Source organism: Candoia aspera, chromosome 1 (assembly GCF_035149785.1).
Source record: "Candoia aspera isolate rCanAsp1 chromosome 1, rCanAsp1.hap2, whole genome shotgun sequence".
In the NCBI taxonomy this organism is placed as follows: Eukaryota; Metazoa; Chordata; class Lepidosauria; order Squamata; family Boidae; genus Candoia; species Candoia aspera.
This window is the reverse complement of record NC_086153.1, coordinates 274,312,466-274,330,709: the sequence shown is the minus strand read 5'-3', so window position 1 is coordinate 274,330,709 and position 18,244 is coordinate 274,312,466. Positions and strand designations below refer to the sequence as shown.

General features: G+C 40.0%; 1 protein-coding gene across 1 annotated transcript; it reads right to left on the bottom strand.

The window, feature by feature from the left end:
* Positions 1 to 1,303: 1,303 nt before the first annotated feature.
* PLEK2 (pleckstrin 2) lies at positions 1,304 to 14,291 on the bottom strand. The gene is made up of 9 exons (XM_063293350.1): positions 13,786 to 14,291; positions 10,797 to 10,961; positions 9,530 to 9,711; positions 8,913 to 9,004; positions 8,117 to 8,304; positions 7,334 to 7,435; positions 4,941 to 5,024; positions 2,743 to 2,821; positions 1,304 to 1,463 (listed from the first exon to the last, which is right to left on the bottom strand). The coding sequence occupies exons 1-9, from the start codon at positions 13,840 to 13,842 to the stop codon at positions 1,336 to 1,338; spliced, it is 1,077 nt and encodes a 358-aa protein (XP_063149420.1). The 5' UTR covers positions 13,843 to 14,291; the 3' UTR covers positions 1,304 to 1,335.
* Between the last annotated feature and the right edge of the window lie 3,953 nt (positions 14,292 to 18,244).

Here is an 18,244-nt window from a genome sequence, read left to right as displayed (position 1 = left end):
AAGCCATAAGAACAAGAAATTCCACTGTAGGAGTGGACGTTTCTCCTTGAAATTTTGTTCTGGAACATCTGCCTCAATTATGAGGTACATGGCACACTTACCAAGCTTTTTCATCTAGCACTGCTCAAGATGCCTTCACTTAGAGCAATCTCAGAGTCCCCAAATGGTTACTTTTTAAAAAGAAAGTTTTAGGAAGCTAAGGACTTTGAGAGTAAAAAAATGGTTTATTTTTTTAAGCAAAAGTATGAACATCTAGAGGACTACCCAATGTTTATACCCATGCAGGATCATGTACAGTTAATGGAGTTGGAATGGGGAGAATCAAACTTGGCAGCATCTGGAGCCCACCATCACAGTAGTATGATGTAAAAAGATAAGTGATCTTTCCCAGTTCTAAGTATTTTGTGTGCCTTATGCTCAGATTATAAATATGCATTACATGTTAAGACATTTTTTCCTCTTCCACTTCCACCCATAGGGGAACAGCAGCCAGTGGCCTACATTGTACGTTCAGCACATGTGACCTCTCATATTCCCATCCAATTATATTACTCACTTCTCCAAAGAACTCAGTGTAGCTCTACATGGCTGTTCAGTTCATCTCTCCTTTTATCATTACAGGAATCCTGTAAGGCAGGTTAGACTGACAACATAATTGAACTAAAGTCATATTGGGACCGGATATGAAAAGGAGGCAAGAAGCAAAGTTTGTTCTCCCAGGAAATCTAGGGCACTATGAGTTAGAAATCCATGGTGGTATTAATATGGTGAATTCCCTATCTTCAGTATGCAAATACCAAGCCTTTCATCACAGCAACATTCTTGGTCTCCAGCACCTTCCTGAATAATGCTGTGATCCCTGAAGCTTCCCACTAGTTAAATAGGAGGGAGGGGGCCCTGCATATATAGAGTCATCTAAAGGCCTACAGTACAGAGATCCTTATTAAGGGATTTGCATGAAATCATACTGAAATGGCCAAATTTGGTTCCAGGATCTTGGGTTTGTTAGTTTCTCCACATCAGACAATTTAGTTCTGTTTCAAATGAAGGTACCGGATAGCATATTCTGAACTGCAGAATCAACATGTCATCACCGGGCCACATTAAAAAAAACACACAAATTGTCAGAATTTACAGAACTTCTGATGAAGTGGATGTGTTATAATGTGCTTCCTTGCTTCAAAGACAAAGCCTAAATAAAGTAGATCTGCCAGATGCTAACTTCATGCCAGGCTAAAACAACCCAGCCAGCGATCTCAAAAAGCAGCCTCTTTATATGTACCAGATACGGTATGAATTTCTCCACTGTCCCATTAACGCACTTTGGTACATCTTCTATGTTAGTGGCTTGATTGCCTCGATCCAGTGAGCTCTTTCTGTCTTGGAACTAGCCTGTATGTAATAGTGAATGTCATTCTTTGTGATGATTTTGAAGAGGTTGCCCTGCACATTTCCTTTCACTCCTGCAAAGGAAAGGAAAAAAAAAAAGAAGCAACCATTTAAAAGGACATAAAGAGAGAAGTTTGGTGTAGTGGTTAAGCCTTAACTGTTAAGGCAACCAGGCTGGAAACTGGGCGGCTATGAGTTCTAGTCCTGCCTTGGGCACGAAGCCAACTGGCTGACCTTGGGCCAGTCACTCTCTTTCAGCCCTTGGAAGGAGGCGGCAATGGCAAACCACTTCTGAAAAACCTTGCCAAGAAAACTGCAGGGACTTGTCCAGGCCGTTGCCAGGAGTCAAACACTGACTCAAAGGCACACACACACAAAAAGCTGCTGCAGTACCAGCAAACTCTCTAGAGCAGTGTTTCTCAACCTTGGCAATTTTAAGCTGTGTGGACTTCAATTCCCAGAATTCCATAGCCAGCAACGCAGGGGAATGCTGGCTGGGGAATTCTGGGAATTAAAGTCCACACAGCTTAAAGTTGCCAAGGTTGAGAAACACTGCTCTAGAGGGCAAATGTCTGAATAGGATACTGTAGAAGACTCACTGAATCTGCTTTTCTGCACTGTATTGACATGAACTTGGCTTAAGCCATGTAAAAATGCTTTCAAAAGCGAGACAAAGGGCCAGCTCAAGCAACTAAGCAGTGCTTCTCTTCTGAATCTATTATATTCCACCTGGGAAGAATTGCTTAAGTTACTCATTCCTGAGGAGAAACCGCAGCCATTTCTGCTGCTGTAATTGCCCTCTCCTAAGCTGCCCTGGTGATGAGTTAAAGAGAGGTGTGAGAGAGAAAGGGGCTGGCGTTTTACCTTTTGGACAACTTCTTTTGCTACAGCTTTGAGAAGGGTGTGCCTATGCTCATGCACGATATGGCTAAAACTGGAGGGAGCCGGGGTTTGGAGCCTGCATATTTTATGAAGCCCCACTTTTTCTCCCATCGTTCGAGAACCGGCCCTAGCATCAGATGTGCTCTAGGAACTCTTCATCATAAGCATTCCTTGGTGGAAACTGGGCCTTGCTGGGTGATAAAGAGAGCTGTCGGCAAAATCCTGATTCTATTTGCTCTCCTGTGTTTTGTGACTGCCCTGTATTTTGCAGTACAGAAAACAGTGGGATAAGACTTTGTAACTCATGGCTCAGAGAGGAGACAAGGCCAGCATTATGGGGATGGAGGTAACATGGGGTGGCCTGCTCATTCTGATGCCCCTGCAGATAGCAAATGAAGGGCCATTCTAGCCTTTATCAATAAACAAAAGGCCCATAACAGTAAGAATGGATCTTGCAAAGAGATAACTTGCCTGTTGGGACTCCGTTGTCTTCCAGTGCTGAGATAAGGCAACCACGGAGAGAAAATCCCCCAACTGGTTTGTTATCTTCCTGTGGGAGAAAAAAGTGGTCCAATGTAAGTGAAGCAAATAATCTGAATGCTACATTCCCTCCAACAAATTTGACACACACAAGGAAGGCCTGACTTGTCTGAGCTTGCCTCTATTTAAGGAGATGCTCTACAGTCCTTTCCTAATTGCTGGCCTCAGTGAGGGCTGTGTGGTATCTATTTAAAGAGGCAGTGCCAGAGTAGCTAAGTTTGCATGACATGCTAAGCCACAGTACTGTTAGCGAGCGTATGGACCCTGTCATCTAGGCTCTGCCACATGTGATTCGTGACATCCTAAATTGGTTGCTGTTGTCAGCTTGCAGAAACTAGAACTGGAAAGTGATGACAATGTCTTGTTTCAGATTCTAGTTTCCACAAGCTGAGAACGGCAGCTGCTTTAGGTTTGCATGACACATTATGCTCTAGGTAAATCTCCACACTTGATTAAAGGGTTTCAACAACTTGGGGATTAAATGGCACTTTCACAATACTTCACACTGCCTGAAGGAACTTCTATGCTGCCAAAGATTCTATTTTCCAGTCCTTTAAAAAGCAGTCTCAAGACCGCCTGGAATCAACTTCTCTTCTGCTGACTCACAACACAGAACAAGTAGCAAAGAATCACAGCCATGCCCTGAACTATCACTGTGGTCCTGGGGAAAGAAAATTTTTTACCACCTGTGGAAAAGGAAATGTTAAAAATCCATTAGGTTCCTCTCACGATCCTACTACAATCTTGATGTGCTGTGTAGCTATTTTATCATATGCAAAAGCTTTGAGTAGTTCCTATGGGAGGCGGGACTGCAGAGCTGTCAGTCTTCTTTTCTCTTTGAAAGACCTGTTAGGGCCAGCTGATGGCCAGGAACTAGAAGCTGGGGCAAGGCAAGACTTCTTGCAAGGAGGTATGTGCACAAGCTACACAGAGCTGCCATATTTCAAAGACAGGACTACAGGTAGACCTCGCTTAATGACCACAATTGGGACCAGCTACTCCATCACTAAGCAACATGGTCATTAAGTGAGACATCATGTGACTATGACTTGCATTTTTACTGCCGGCTTCTCCATTGCCTCTGCTTGTCAGAAGCCAGCTGTGAAGTGTGCAAATGGCAATCATGTGACTGCGGGGATGCTGCGACGATCATTAAGTGCAAGGACTGGTCATAAAGTTACTTTTTCAGTGCCCTTTATCTTAGAACAATCACTAAACAGGGCAGTCATTAATCAAGGACTACTTTACTATGGCTTTAAACACACCATAGTTGAGCTAAAATAAATTTGCTCAGTTCTCAAATACAAGCAACAACATGGAATTACAGACTTCCAGAAATGGTTTCAAACCTATTCAGAGCCCTCAGATGGAAGTGTCCTCTGTGTATCATGTAAAAGCAACTTATACTGTATATATATACACATCTTCCTAACAAAATGATTGAATAAGGATGTAGAACTGTAAGCTGAGGAATATCAAAAGGCACCTTATATCAAGTCTATTTTTCCACTGAATCAATTTTCACTTTTTAACTAGAGTAAAAAAGTACAAAAGAGAACAGGGCTCCTACATGTATCATATTTGTGTAGGGGGGAAAAAAACCCTTCAGCAGGTATAGATCTTGCCGAAATTCCTACATCAGGGGCACCCAAAACCTAAATGTGTTCTTTTTTCAAAAACAGAAAACAATAGCCACAAGGTATATCTGTTCCCAAAGCAAATGTATTATATTAGATTGCTTTCTGGATTCTGTACCCATCTTAAGGTAAAGGTAAAGGTTTCCCTTGACATTAAGTCCAGTCGTGTCCGACTCTAGGGGGCAGTGCTCATCTCCATTTCAAAGCCGAAGAGCCGGCGTTTGTCCATAGACACTTCCGTGGTCACATTAACTTACAACTGATATGGAAGCGAACAGCATAGTGCAAACTACTCAAGATGTACTGTAGATATTAAGGGTAATTCAGGATCCAGTGTGAAGAGGGTTCAATCTGCCCTTAGCCTTACAAAAATTCATGCAGAATTCCTTCCCCTTGCCCACCAACAACAGAGTCCCAAGGGGGGATGGGGGGAGATGTTCTCCAAAGGCACACATGCAGGGAGCTTCAAATACTGGGACACCATTTGCTCACCTTTGTGGGGTCATAGTAGTGTAGGAAAGCAGGGTCTGACCTCAGGACAAAGCGCCTCACTTTCCAGTTCTTCCTCTTGTGCCCCTGAAAGTTGGAAAATAAATTCAACTTTTTCTCCAAAATACAGATCTTCTGTAGTTGTCAATAGTAGAGTAAAAGTATTGCATTATCTATTTACTACCTTTTATCATTGCAGAAGCAGCCACAGGAGGGAGTACAAGCTGAGAGATAATACAGGTAGTCCTTGCTGAACAACCATTTGTTCAGGATCATTCAAAGTTACGACAGTACTGAACATTGGTACTTAACACCCGGTCTCTGAAATTATGGCCGTTGGAGTGCCCCTGAAGCCATGTGATCAAAATTTGGGTGCTTGGCAACCTGCCTGCATTTACAACCACAGGGTGCGCTTCAACAACTCTCCCCCCCCCATCTCCACCCTTTTGGCCCTCTGCACTCAACGGCAGAGTGCTGGGCTGGGCTGGGCTGGGTCTTCATGCCGCAGTGTTAGGTTGAGCCTCTGCACTGGACCACAGCAGCAGCTTGTGCACCCTCCCACCCCTGGCAACATCCACCCCAGCTCAGGACTTCCTCGCGACTTCCTGCCGGTTTCCCCATTGACTTTGCTTGTTGGATGCTGGCAGGAAGTTGCAAGGTCTTTGTTTAACAACCTGTGATTCTCGCTTAACAATGGCTACGGGGACTGCCAGGACAGCCATTGCTAAGCGATCCAGTCATGTGACATTGCGCTTTATGATCGCATCATTTAGCAACCAAAATTCCAGTCCCAATTAACCATTGTTAACCGAGGACTACCTGTATTTTGTCCAAGCAAATTACAGACCTGCTTCACATATTACATTAAGCTATGTTTGCTCAGCTTTGGCTTGATGATTAAGTTACTCCTGGTGGGGTTTACACAACATGCTAAGCTACAAGCCATGTTTTAGAATTCACAGTGGAAGGGCTCATATTAGTATGTTCTTTTGATACTGAAACCGGATTGCAGAGATATTAAACTTATCCATCCTGGAAAGGCAATATTTTCCACAAATCAAAGGATGAAGCAATATGTTCCTCTTTGGCACAGATGTTATGATATTTTACCATAATATTTTGTATCTAATACAGTATTATATGGTTTTGCGTTTGGGGTTTTTTTTTTTGTAAACCAGTGACTATAAATTTAATATATAAGGTAGATGTTTTTATTTGTTTTCCTTTTTTTTCCTTTTCCTGTTTTTTAATCATTTTTATTTTTATAGATGATTAATTTTATTACTGTGGGGTATTTTGGTACTTTGCTTACATTTTGTTTTTCTTTAAAATAAAGAAATTTAATTTTTAAAAGATACATTAATTAAACCAAAACTGAAGTCTCTACTGGAATTAGTATTAGGGCTTGCCATTATTGATATCAACTTTATTTCCTGATGCAAGTATAGAATATAGTGTTATAGTAATTAGCAATTTTATGTTTGACTGCAATGAATACAATGCGCGATTATTTCAGAGCGTACAGTTGGTTTTGCTTTCAACAGAACGTTCCTGATGCTTCAGAACAAGGTGTATTTACTGTGTACACCGCGTTTACCGAGACATTTTACTATGATCCTCTAATTTCACTGGAACCGAAGAGCTGCCATAAATGGCATGTATTAGAAATATTCAATATATTTAAGTGTGTGAGGAAACACTCTAATCCTCAAAGTTGTTTGAATGAGTGTAGATCAGGGATGCCTAACATTTTCAAAGGCCTTTACATTCCCCAGACTGATGGCCAAATTCACAATAAAAATAGTTGATCTTATTTAATTACATTGAACACAAATTAAATATGATTGAGTATAATTACTCTCCAGCCATGTATTGAATAATTTCCCCTTTCTGTTATATTACAAATTACAATTTGTTAATAAAAGTTGGTGGTTTGTGTGGGCCACTCCCCAAGCTTTCAGGAGCCAGGTGTGATCCTAGGGCCTCTGTGCACTCAGGTGTAGACTGTGCTGCATAGAAAAAACATTTTGCCATGTCAGAAACAAAACAGTGATGATTGGGTGGCATTTCCTGTATCAGACTAAGAGGAAAACTATGTATGTATCTCAGTCCATCAAGTCACATATTACAGATGGAAGACTGCTTATCTATATTCTGCCTTCCTAACACTTGCTTTTAACAGAAACGTAGCTTGAAGAGTTTCATTTAGTTACCAGCTAATTTGAACTCTTGTTCCTGTGTTGGTTAATCTGCTAACTGTACATTAATTAAATTGTGAGGGTTTTCTATGAAAATGACTTTTTTTTTCAAAAACAGCTTTAAAAGATACCAGTAAAATATTCCCCTACCCCCATCCTGTGCTTAGCTTGAGATTATGATCCAGAAGTCACGGTTACCTGTTTTATCAAAAAGCCTTGCTTTAAAATTGTGCCACTCAGTTCAAGAATGTTAATATTAAGCTGTTCTTTAGTATTAACCTTTTTCTTATAGCTTTCAGCCTGCAGTAAAAACAAAAACAAAAAAAAACAGGTGTTGTACTGTGATACTAAAGAATCAGTACAAGATTTACAAATACTGATTTCATCTTTTAGCATGATTTTTTTCATTCACTTTTACAAACTTCCATCTCCAAACTTCTCCTCCTTCTCCTCCCGCCATCAGCCATCCACCATTTTAATTATTTGCAAAGCATCATAGTGCATTCTAGGAAATTAAAATGGCAGGCAAACCCAGAGCTGGCCATTTGGCTGCTGTTGCTGTCTTTACTTGGAAGTAAGCACATAGCTTGCTAATTTAAGATGGTGCCCACCAGGAGGGATTTTGCAGTGCTTAGTTGATGGGGTGTTATTCCTGAAGCAGATCCTGACAAGCAGTCATAGTAATCAAAATGCACAACCCAGTGATGGGTTTTATCCTTGTTAGCAGAGCAGTGTTCTCCAATGTTATATTTACATCCAAAGTCTTACTCTAGGCTTGTTCACACCTATACAAAGTCCAACTAATATCATAATACTAGATAAAAGCACTGAAAGCATTAGAAAGTACAAGTCATCTTTCAAGCTTTTATCATTTGCTTGCCTATTTTTTTCTACCAGATTCTACAAAGTAAATGCACACAGCTCACTTTTGAACATCATCCATAGAAAGGAGGTTCAACTTTCAGAGTTTGTGTCACTTACAAATGCATACAAGGCAGTAGAGTCATCTAAAAATTGCTCAGCCAAATCTCCATTCCTCATGGCTCCAGTGCTGCGGACTCCCACAGGTTTAATGAAATTTTCATCCATCAACACAGAGGCCAGTGTGACTGCTTCAAGCCGGGAAGCTGCAAAACTATTGGAAATCAACCAATCTATCAATATGGAGCCTGAAAGGAAGAAAGGGGGTTAATTAGATAAGCAAGAACAATCCACAGTCAGCCGATCTCCAAGACAGGTAGAAGGAGAGACAACAATACTGTGTCCTGATAAATTTTAAAACATAAAATTTAAAAAGTTATCACTGAGCCCTTTTGAAGATTTGTTTATGTATTAAAACCTTTCCAGGTAAATTTAACTCTGCTTTTAGCGGAGCCACCTTCAGTTCACTATTTCTTCCCTGGAAGTCCCTAGTCTTAGATTATCTTTGGCTGAGTACATTGGTTGTAAAGTATCCAACCTTTATACCCAGTGAGTTTCATAAATGAATATGGAGATGAACCTGAACCTCTCTGATTCTAGTCTAGCACTCTAACCACTAAGCATACTTGCTGTTGTAGCTTTACCCTCTAAAGGGTATTTCCATCCAATTTCTGAATTATGCCACCTGTTTTTTTCAAGCAGTGGAACAAAAGGAACCAAAGGTACATTTTTTTATTATTTCTCACATACCAGAGCTCAGTTCTGATAATGAAAACAGGTTCTGAAAAGTATTCTACCAGAAAACAACAACTCTGTAGAGGAGCATATTGGAGAACAATGATGGTGACATGTGTACCTGTAAAGCTTTCTTTATACAAGCTGCCTTGTCCTGTGTTGGGTGTTATCTTGATTCCACTGCTGCTGTCATACATTTTGTCTACAATATGACTGGAGAAAAAATCAAGAGATGGTCGGCGATAAGCAAACAGAAGAACCACATGTGAAGTTACCCACATTCCATTGTTTCCATCAAATAACATGTTTTGAATCCAAAAATATTCAGATTATGTTTGGAATCCAGTTCTGCTTACATGCAAGTGGAAATCATCCATTTCTCCCGAGTGATGGCCACCCTCTACTGCCAGCAGCCATTAACTGTGCTTCATTACATCGCATTCTGAAATTTCATGATACAGTATGGAAGACCAGGTTGGATTCATCAGTGGGAAATGCATCAGGGAATCTTGAGTGCATGTACAGAGGGTGTGGGAAACCTATAGCCTTCCAGATGTGGTTGAGCTACAATATCAAACATCCCTTGCCACTGGCTTGGAAGGCTGGGGCTGTGGAGATGTTTGGTTCAGGGACAAGAACCACAGGTTTCCCATTCCTAACATACAGAAAGCTGTGCTCATTGTTTCAGTACGAACCAGCAGTGTTCAAAAACAGATTGAGAATTTGTTTACCACGTACTTCAGACTGATATTTGCAGGAAGTTTGAAGGAGTTTCTCATGAGATGAAGTTGCTGAACTTGCACTGGATTGCCAGCATGAATAGCACCAGTTATATCCAAAGCCCAAATGTCACGCTCTTCTCGAGAGCAACAGTCAAGGAAATAGTCTGTGTTGGTTTTTGTCTTTAGCTTAATAACTAACTGCAAAAGAACAGCATAAGAAGCAGTGTTTACAGAAATGGCTCCAAAAGGAAAGTGCCTTACAGCACTCATCTATCTATTTTAGCCCAACTGAGAACTATGTTTCATGCTAAAGCAGGACACCCTCACTCCATTAAATAAATTAGCCAGATAAGGAGCAAGAGAGAGATCATAAAAAATAGAAGGGATACCATGCATTCCCAAATCAAGAGGATGAAAAGCTCATCAGATTCAAGGAAGATCATTTATGTTAACATGCAGATTCCGGTGTCATGTTCAGTTGGATCTAAATGAGAGAATGATTTCAATGGTTCCTTCCCTGCACCTGACTTGCAGGCTTGAAAACAGGCACTGCCGAGCTACCAAAAGCTTATCAGGTTGTCTGTCTATGTCTTCCACCTTATTAATCAGAAAAAGCAAGCCTAAATTATCCAACAGATTTGTGATATGTAGAAGTGGTAGGCAAGCAACACAACAAGCTTAAGCTAACCAACGGGCAACAGTCTCATGGATTGGAGGGAATGGACATTAGAGTTGGGTTAGATTAGGCCATCAAATCCAACCATCTGAGTCAGTGTGGGAATCTAAATTAAAGCATATCATGTCTAATGACTAAAGAGTGGTTGGTTCCATGGGTTGGGTTTGCTAGGTCAGAATTATAAAATAATAGAGTTGGAGGTGCTTGCTGGAGAAATCCCAGTTCAAGCATCCCAGAAAGATGGATATCTAGCCTCTGCTTCAACACATCCGATGAAAGACAGTTCATCGCTGCTGTGAGTAACTGGATCCTCAGCTGAACTGTTCCAAGTGTTAGAAAGCTTTTTTTCCCCCTGACTTGCCCATTCACATTTTTTCCCTGCCGTACCATGTGCTCCCTCTTAGATCTATAAAAGTCACCATGGAGTTACGAAGGGATGTCATTGTGTCTTTTTGGGAGTCCTCTTTGAAAAGAACGTCGCTTTATCAGAATGTAATGCCAACGCCTTTCCAAAATCTGCATTGTTCCCTTCTCTAACTGGTTTCTCTCACTTTAAAGTCAACACAGCAATAAGAGAAATGAGCAAAGAATCTAACATGGGACGTACCTGCCTGTTCTCATATTCCAAACATGGGCAAGTAATCGTACAGCCATCCAGAAAAATCCTCCCCCTTGGAGAAGGCTCCTGCTTGCCTCCCACCACTTTATAATAGAGCAGCCTGTCCTGGAAAAGAACAAACCACCTTGTCTTCCAGTTGGGGACAACGTGGCCCTGCAAAAAATAAGGAAGCAAGACATAGTGGTTCCCAAAGCATCTTGAAAGCAGCTCTATCTGCTACAGAGTTACACAGAGCAGTACTTTTACTCATTCTAACTCATAACTTATTTCATTATTAATAGGTTTTTGATTGGTGGAACTTAGAACAAAATCCTAGCCACCAGGGCTGTTACATTTATTTAAGTTTTCCCCTTATGCTTCTATTATTCAGTTGAAAATACCCCATGGGTGCAATATGAGACCCGTGTCTTAGGACAGAACACCACACAGCTTCCGTGCAACATCTTAAAACAAATCCTAAAACTGAAGCTTAAATTGAGATGACTTGAATGAGATACACACACACACACACACACAGTATATATATACACACACACACTCATAAAAGGAATCACAATGTTCATTAAAACCATAGCAAAAATATAACCAATACTGCCCCACTCACATTTGCTAAAGCCCAATTCATACCACTTTTTTTTTTAATGCCCTCAAGTCAAGTCTTGATTCCTGGTGATTGTCTGGACAGGCCCCTGCAGTTCTCTTGGCAACATTTTTAAAGAATGGTTTGCTATTGCCTTCTTCTTAGAGCTGAGAGTGACTGGCCCAAGGCCACCCAGTTGGCTTCCTGCCTATGGCAGGACTAGAACTCACAGTCTCCCATTTTCTAGTCTGGCACCTTTAACCACTACACCAAACTCTCTCTATTGCTCTTACCAGCGATGTATTTTACAATACAAACTAAAAGTTTTTGAATATTAGAAGCACAGCTTTCTCAAAGGAAAAAAGCAACCAGCCCAAATTCAATGTAAATCAGGTGGAGATGTGTTTAAGCTGTTAGAGAATACTTCCAGATAAAATGTTAATGGTGCAATTGCACTGCCATATTCATGGAATTTTACCAACATTCCAGATAATAATATCACTTGTGTTATTAGCCCATGTTTCCTCGTTGTTACATCCATTGTTTCTCAAATTGCAACAAAACAAAACAAAAATCCCAAACCCCATCCTTGTAAAGAGAGAGGTATGTCTGATTTCTCCTAACAGATCTGGACAGCAATAAGACTGGGTGGTTTCCTCTTTCCATTCCTTGCTGGGCACTTCTTGCAGAACCTACAGGGCAGTGTGAAAGGTGCTAAAGAAGCCTTAGGAGAGGAAGGAAGTTCTTGGGAAGCAGAAATGCAAAGTAAACAAGATAAGAAAGGAGTGGCATCTCCAGAACATCATCCACCATAATCAGGAACAGCTCCTCCCAAAGTACTTTAGGCGTGCACTTTCCTGTATATACCTGTTGAAAAACTGTACTATTGTGCAAGCATACAAGTGGTTCACTGTACAACCACCCTCCCTCATTCATGAGACTGCATACAGAACCTTCATACATTTCTCTTTTTCTATTACAAAGGGAAATCTGTTAAGGAAAGGCAGCATAATTGTCTGAGACCATTGATAGGAGCAGACGCCCTCTAGCAGATGTCCTTTTAATCCTCATTGGATGGTTTATAGCTGAAGCCATGCAGCAGTGGGGAAAGCCAGCCTGTTTATAAATGGATCACAATATTATTTGGACCTTCTCTAAAGCTCTGAGAAATCATTAAGTTCTTACACCATGTGTGATTTCAGAGAAGGGTTCTATTGTATAATCATCCTGTCTAGTTGACAGAATTTTATTTTGAGATGGAAGGTGTTCGGACACAGATCATCATTCAGCTGTAACTTTTTCTTGTTTTCTTTTTTCTTTTCTCAAAAAGCTGCTAGGCACTAAAAATGCTATAACTCTACAGAGCCTTTCATTTGGTAGCATTAGGCACCATCTGTGTAGATCTCATAATGCAGGAATCTAAAGCATTATGCTGTTACAGTGGAAAATTGTTTCCATGCCAAAGATCAATTATGATAAAATGTCATAAAATGCCACTATTGAAATAACCTCCCAGGGCATTCTATTGCAGGTCTCAAAGTGACCATTTTGAAAATAAAAAACAGGACTTTAACAGCACCCCTGAGTGAGGACTTTCTGAACTTACATACATCAAAAGGTTTCAGGTTAACTCAAAAGGTCTCAACAAACACAATGCATTTTAATACATTACAGTTGTTAATTGTCAATGTATCTGTGAGCTTTCTCTCATGTAAACTGCATCTGCAAAACCAACTTGTCCTTCCTTCCCCCTCTTATTCCATCATCCTAATTTGGGGGAGATGGGCAGTGATAGAAATTTGGAAAATAAATAAATAAATAAATAAAATAATTAAAATCCTATATCAGTTTAGCCACACTCCTCCTGATTTTTTTTGCTACCATAGATTAACACAGCTGTCCTCCTACCTCGCCTGTTAAAAAAAACAGGTACTGAGTTTCAAACAGCGTACTAGAATACTTGCTACATCATGCCCATTGGCAATTAAAACAAAAACAAACAAAAAACAGGATAATTCAAAGAAAAATAAACTGAAATGAAGTCAATTGAACATCCACTAAAAATGGATCTACAATAATGAAAAAGCAGCAAGTCCAGGGTCATTCATCTGGAAGCAGCCTAAGAAAGTGAATTTGAAAAATGATATGCTAGAAATTGAATGTCCAGTTCTGAACAGTGGGTTCAGAGAAAGTATTAATAGATTACAGAAGGGATAGAAAGTATTAATAGAAATTCTGCAAGGCTGTTAACCCAGTTCAGTTCCTTCACCACTTGCCTAGTGACCATGGGAGATCATTCATAACTCACTTTCTAGTCAAATGAACATTGTTATTTTTTTAAACAAGAGGTTGTAATTAAGTCTACCAGTTAGAGATCACTGGGAGGGGGGGTCTTACCTTTTTAACTAGAAAGCCCTCTTTCAGAATCCCCCTTCCTTCCTCCATGATGGGCATGCAGTCAACAGAAGAATGTGCCTGTTGAGAATCTTGCAAAGCAACTGCAAACCAGTTCTTAATGTGAGGCTTTAAGAGGCGGACTGACTTTCCTCCCACCACTTCAGGCTGACGTCTGGTCCCCTCCCTACCCAGGACAGAGAAAGCAAACACTGAGCTGGCAATGAGAGAGCACCTGTCCTTAAAAGATTACAAAACGGTGAACAAGGTCATTCCATAAAGCCTTATTTACAATCGTAAAGGCTCAAACTGACTGAGTGCCTCAGGTAATATGAGTCATCCATTTGATTACACATCACAGGAAGAAGATTCTTTAGTATGTGGAAGCCAAGAACTTACCGGAGGCTACAACGTTTTGCTCACTGGGAGTTTCCAAGGTTTGTTATATTAACATCCTGACTGTCAGTATATTGCAGGTACTTTTGAGTTGGTGGGATGTGGGCAGCAGTATTTTGGTTTGGAAAGTAGTCTCTAGGCTAACAATCCTGGCTTGTATAGAATAGCATGAACAACATGCTTGGGATAGAACCGGGCTTTGATTATGCCGTCGTAGCAAGTATACTGGCCAACATATGCCAAAACTGGTGCAGTTGTTAATAAGGAATGTTGCAAATGGTATGATTAAGGCTGATAATAAAATCTATACCTTCTCTATCTTACTAAAAAGTGTTATGTGAAAGCCTTGATTGATCAAAATCAGGATGAGCAGCGGAGATCAATTTGTATGGATCCATCTGATGATGAACATGGTATATAGAAGATTGCAATGTAAAAGGAGTGAATGATAAAGAGCATGAATTAACAAATGAAATGAAAGAAAGAAAAATATATTGTTTGCCTGTGAAACTAAGAAAAAGGAGAAGGATGTTATAAATCTGAGTAAAGGTGCCCTAATCTTGTGGAATAAAGTTGATGAATACAGGCAGGAAAGTGAAGGCGTAGGTTTCATTATGAGCAAATGGACTAGAATGAATGTCAGAAAGTATGAATTGATGCCATCTGAGTTGTTGTGGATCTGTAGGAAAGTAGGAAATTATAGGTTTGTGATAGTTGTATGTTACCTCCAGTGAAGGATGATAATGAAAGAATCAGAAATGTTTTGAAAAAAAAAAACTGTGCAACAATTGAATGATTGCAATCCAAGGGGAAAAATATTGTGCTGGGTGTCTTGAATGGATGGGTGGAAATGAGATGAGAGCGTACAGAAAAATTTATTAGGCCATTTGGAGACACAAGAATGAAAGAGAATGGTAGGTCTTTTTATTCCAAATACATGGAATCATAGGATTGGAAGGGACCCTGGAGGCAGTAGACATGGTTTAATCATGTCTATTCATATGCACACATGGCAAAGTAATGAATATAAGTCTGTAAGGATTATTTGATTATTTATTAGGAAAGGTTGAGATAAATAGTGAAACACAGATGATTAATGAAAGGTTCTAAATAAAACAGATGATAGTTAATATATTTAATATATTTAAATATACTTATGTATAATCTCAAAGAAATAAGGACAAAATGTATGGGTCAACATAAATTGGTCTTTATTAAAGGGCTTCCTATTGACTTTTATGTGAAGATCTCCATATGTGTGGCACTACCTCTGACAGACAGTGGTGTAAACCAAATCAGGAGGCAGCTTCCCTTTGTCATTCCCATATGCCCTAAAAGTTGCTCCAGAAGATTTGCAACCCTTTTCTATGGAAGGCCTTAAGAACAGTGAGGAAGTATTTACACTCCCCTTAGTCCTTTGGGTGGAAACTGCTGCTGCTCAGGCCCGCAACTAGGGTCTGTGTCACCTGGGGCAAACATGGATTCTGCGCCCATTTTGGCACCCCCCCCCCGGCACTCATTTTGGCGCCCCCCCAGCACTCATTTTGGCATCCCCCCAGCGTGGTGCCCAGGGCACATGCCCCACTTGCCCCCCTGCTGCTGCTTATGGAAATTGTATTCTATCTTTAGACTGTAATGAGTGACCTATACACAACAGCATCTTACTGAGCTATAGATGAGGTGAAAGGTTTAGAATTAAGGTATCAGCAACAGTTTTCCTCACTGTGTTCACTAGTTTTTTAGAAAAATGCTTTTATGGTCAAAGCATGATTTCGAAAAGGGATCCTGGAGATAAGAAAGTGGGAGGGAAGGAGTTAATGTTATTCTTACATGGCTCCTGATTACACCCAAGAAAACAATCTGAATTCTAATAGTGCGAGTCACAGACGACACAGCATTAGTCACTAAATCAGCACAGCACGTCAGCAAATCTGTTTGCAGACATAATATTGTGGAGTGGATGGGGAAAGCCAACATGTTTTTAGCTTTATGGCTGGGTTCTGGAATACACCCCAATCACTTGCTTTCTACTTTACATATGGGTTAGCCCTATGTAAATATTTTCATGTATTTAATATGTAAATATTTTTATTTATTTTATAGGCCAGAGATGGTCCAGCTTTTATATTCTTGGAGGCTCTCTGCTCTCTAGGCACTCAAGTGTGCAACTACTCGAACATTTCATGGATGACTAGGGAGTATCAAAAATAGATTTCCTGCCTTCCAGTTTTCATGCGATACTTACTTCACTCCCTTTCGCTTTTAAGTCATATTTTTCTTGAGAATCTACATCTCACAGCTTTCTTTCCACCATTCCACCCCATTATCCTTCCCTGTTGCCCAATTCTTACCTTTCTGTTCAATTTATAGTTTTCCATCAACAGCTGAGCTATTTTTGTGTTTGTGGTGATGTTTCCAATGCCAACAATACATGGATAATCCCACTTACACTTTATTTCCCCATAGCACTTGAAATGTTTATGAACGATTCATTGTATGAAAACTGCTAGGCTAAGAAAAACACACATAGGACAAACATTGTAATTAGTTCTTAAACATGTGTCCATACTAATTTGCATTAGAATATTATCGGTCAATCTGTACTTTATACATAAAGAAAATAAATTCCTGGACATTGCAGAAAATGGCTGTGTCTCCTCCAACCTCACGGACACGGGAACAGCATCTGAGGTTACCAATTCTATGTAACTTAATGCTGAAATGTGAGCTTACTACCACAAGAAACTCCTCAAATACTAAATGTATACCCATGTGGAAGAAAACAAGTAGAAACCTGTATGGATATAAAACTAAACTCAGACAGTGATGTCAGATCAGGGAAACAGACATAGCTGTAAGGTCTAATCAGTTCTCAAATTATGTATCTTTGGTCTTATAGACTACCCACATAGTGGGAGGGAGCTGGCAGTAACAAACCATCTGTTGAGATTGATGTCAAAAGTGGCCTGAAGTTCTGAAAATTTTCTCCTGCAAATGAAAGATAATTTGCAGGGTGATTTAGGCATTTATTAAATAATTAGACGTCCTTAATTAAAAATGGAAGCATATGACCTGAAATGGCTTGGGATATGGGTGGGTCCTTAAAAAAGTATTTCAAATTTCCCCAAATTCCAGGGGAAAAAAACAAAAGATTGCTCTTTTCTAGGCTTCAGGGTTTTCAGAAAATTTTACCTCTTTCCAACCACAGCAGATATTGCATGCGTATGCAGGACAGAAGACTCCAGTTTACCAATGGCATCTTTGCTTCTGTTAGGCAGACAATCCAGTATGTGATAATATTCTGCATGGCTTTTGAAAGTCAAATACTGGACACAGAATATCTGCATTTTCCATGGAAACTTGAAACACTATGGTAAGGTTTCCTGGAAACTTTCTATGGATTTGATTCATACATTATACTAAACTGTAGTATTTACCCAGTGTTTGTAAGCCATGATATATGACTGAATGTCATGTGAGAACTCTATCATGGACATATAGATTAGAAATACCAGCAAAAATATTCCTTACTCAGATATGAAGACCACAGGTTGCCATAGAAGTCATTATCATTCACTCTGTTTATTTTACAGACTTGTGAGAATCAAGTATGCTTTGCCCTTGAAGGGAAGACTTGATACGAATTGGATGATTGTTAATCCATACCCACTACTCTGGAAATAAGAGGGATTAAAATGAGAAACTGTCTACATAGACACACACAGGATTGCACTATAGATTGCATGAGTTTGCCATGAAGTCATCTCTGATACATTTAATTCAAAATAGCACTATGACATTTAATCCAATGGAGGGCTGTTCTATTTGGAGCATTATCTCTTTCTCTAGCCGAAGCATCTCCAAATTAATATTTAAACCAATCTGCATTAGTAACAAAGAGAGAGTAAAGCCCCCTTCCCTTACCACTGCTTATCGAGGTAACTGCTTTTTCCTCAGAGATAGGTGCAGAATCCTCATAAGGAGCTAGCAGGCCAGATGGAGAACTTTACTGGACTTACTCATGGACTGGACGTTCCTCAGAACTAAATTTAGGATTTATTAATAT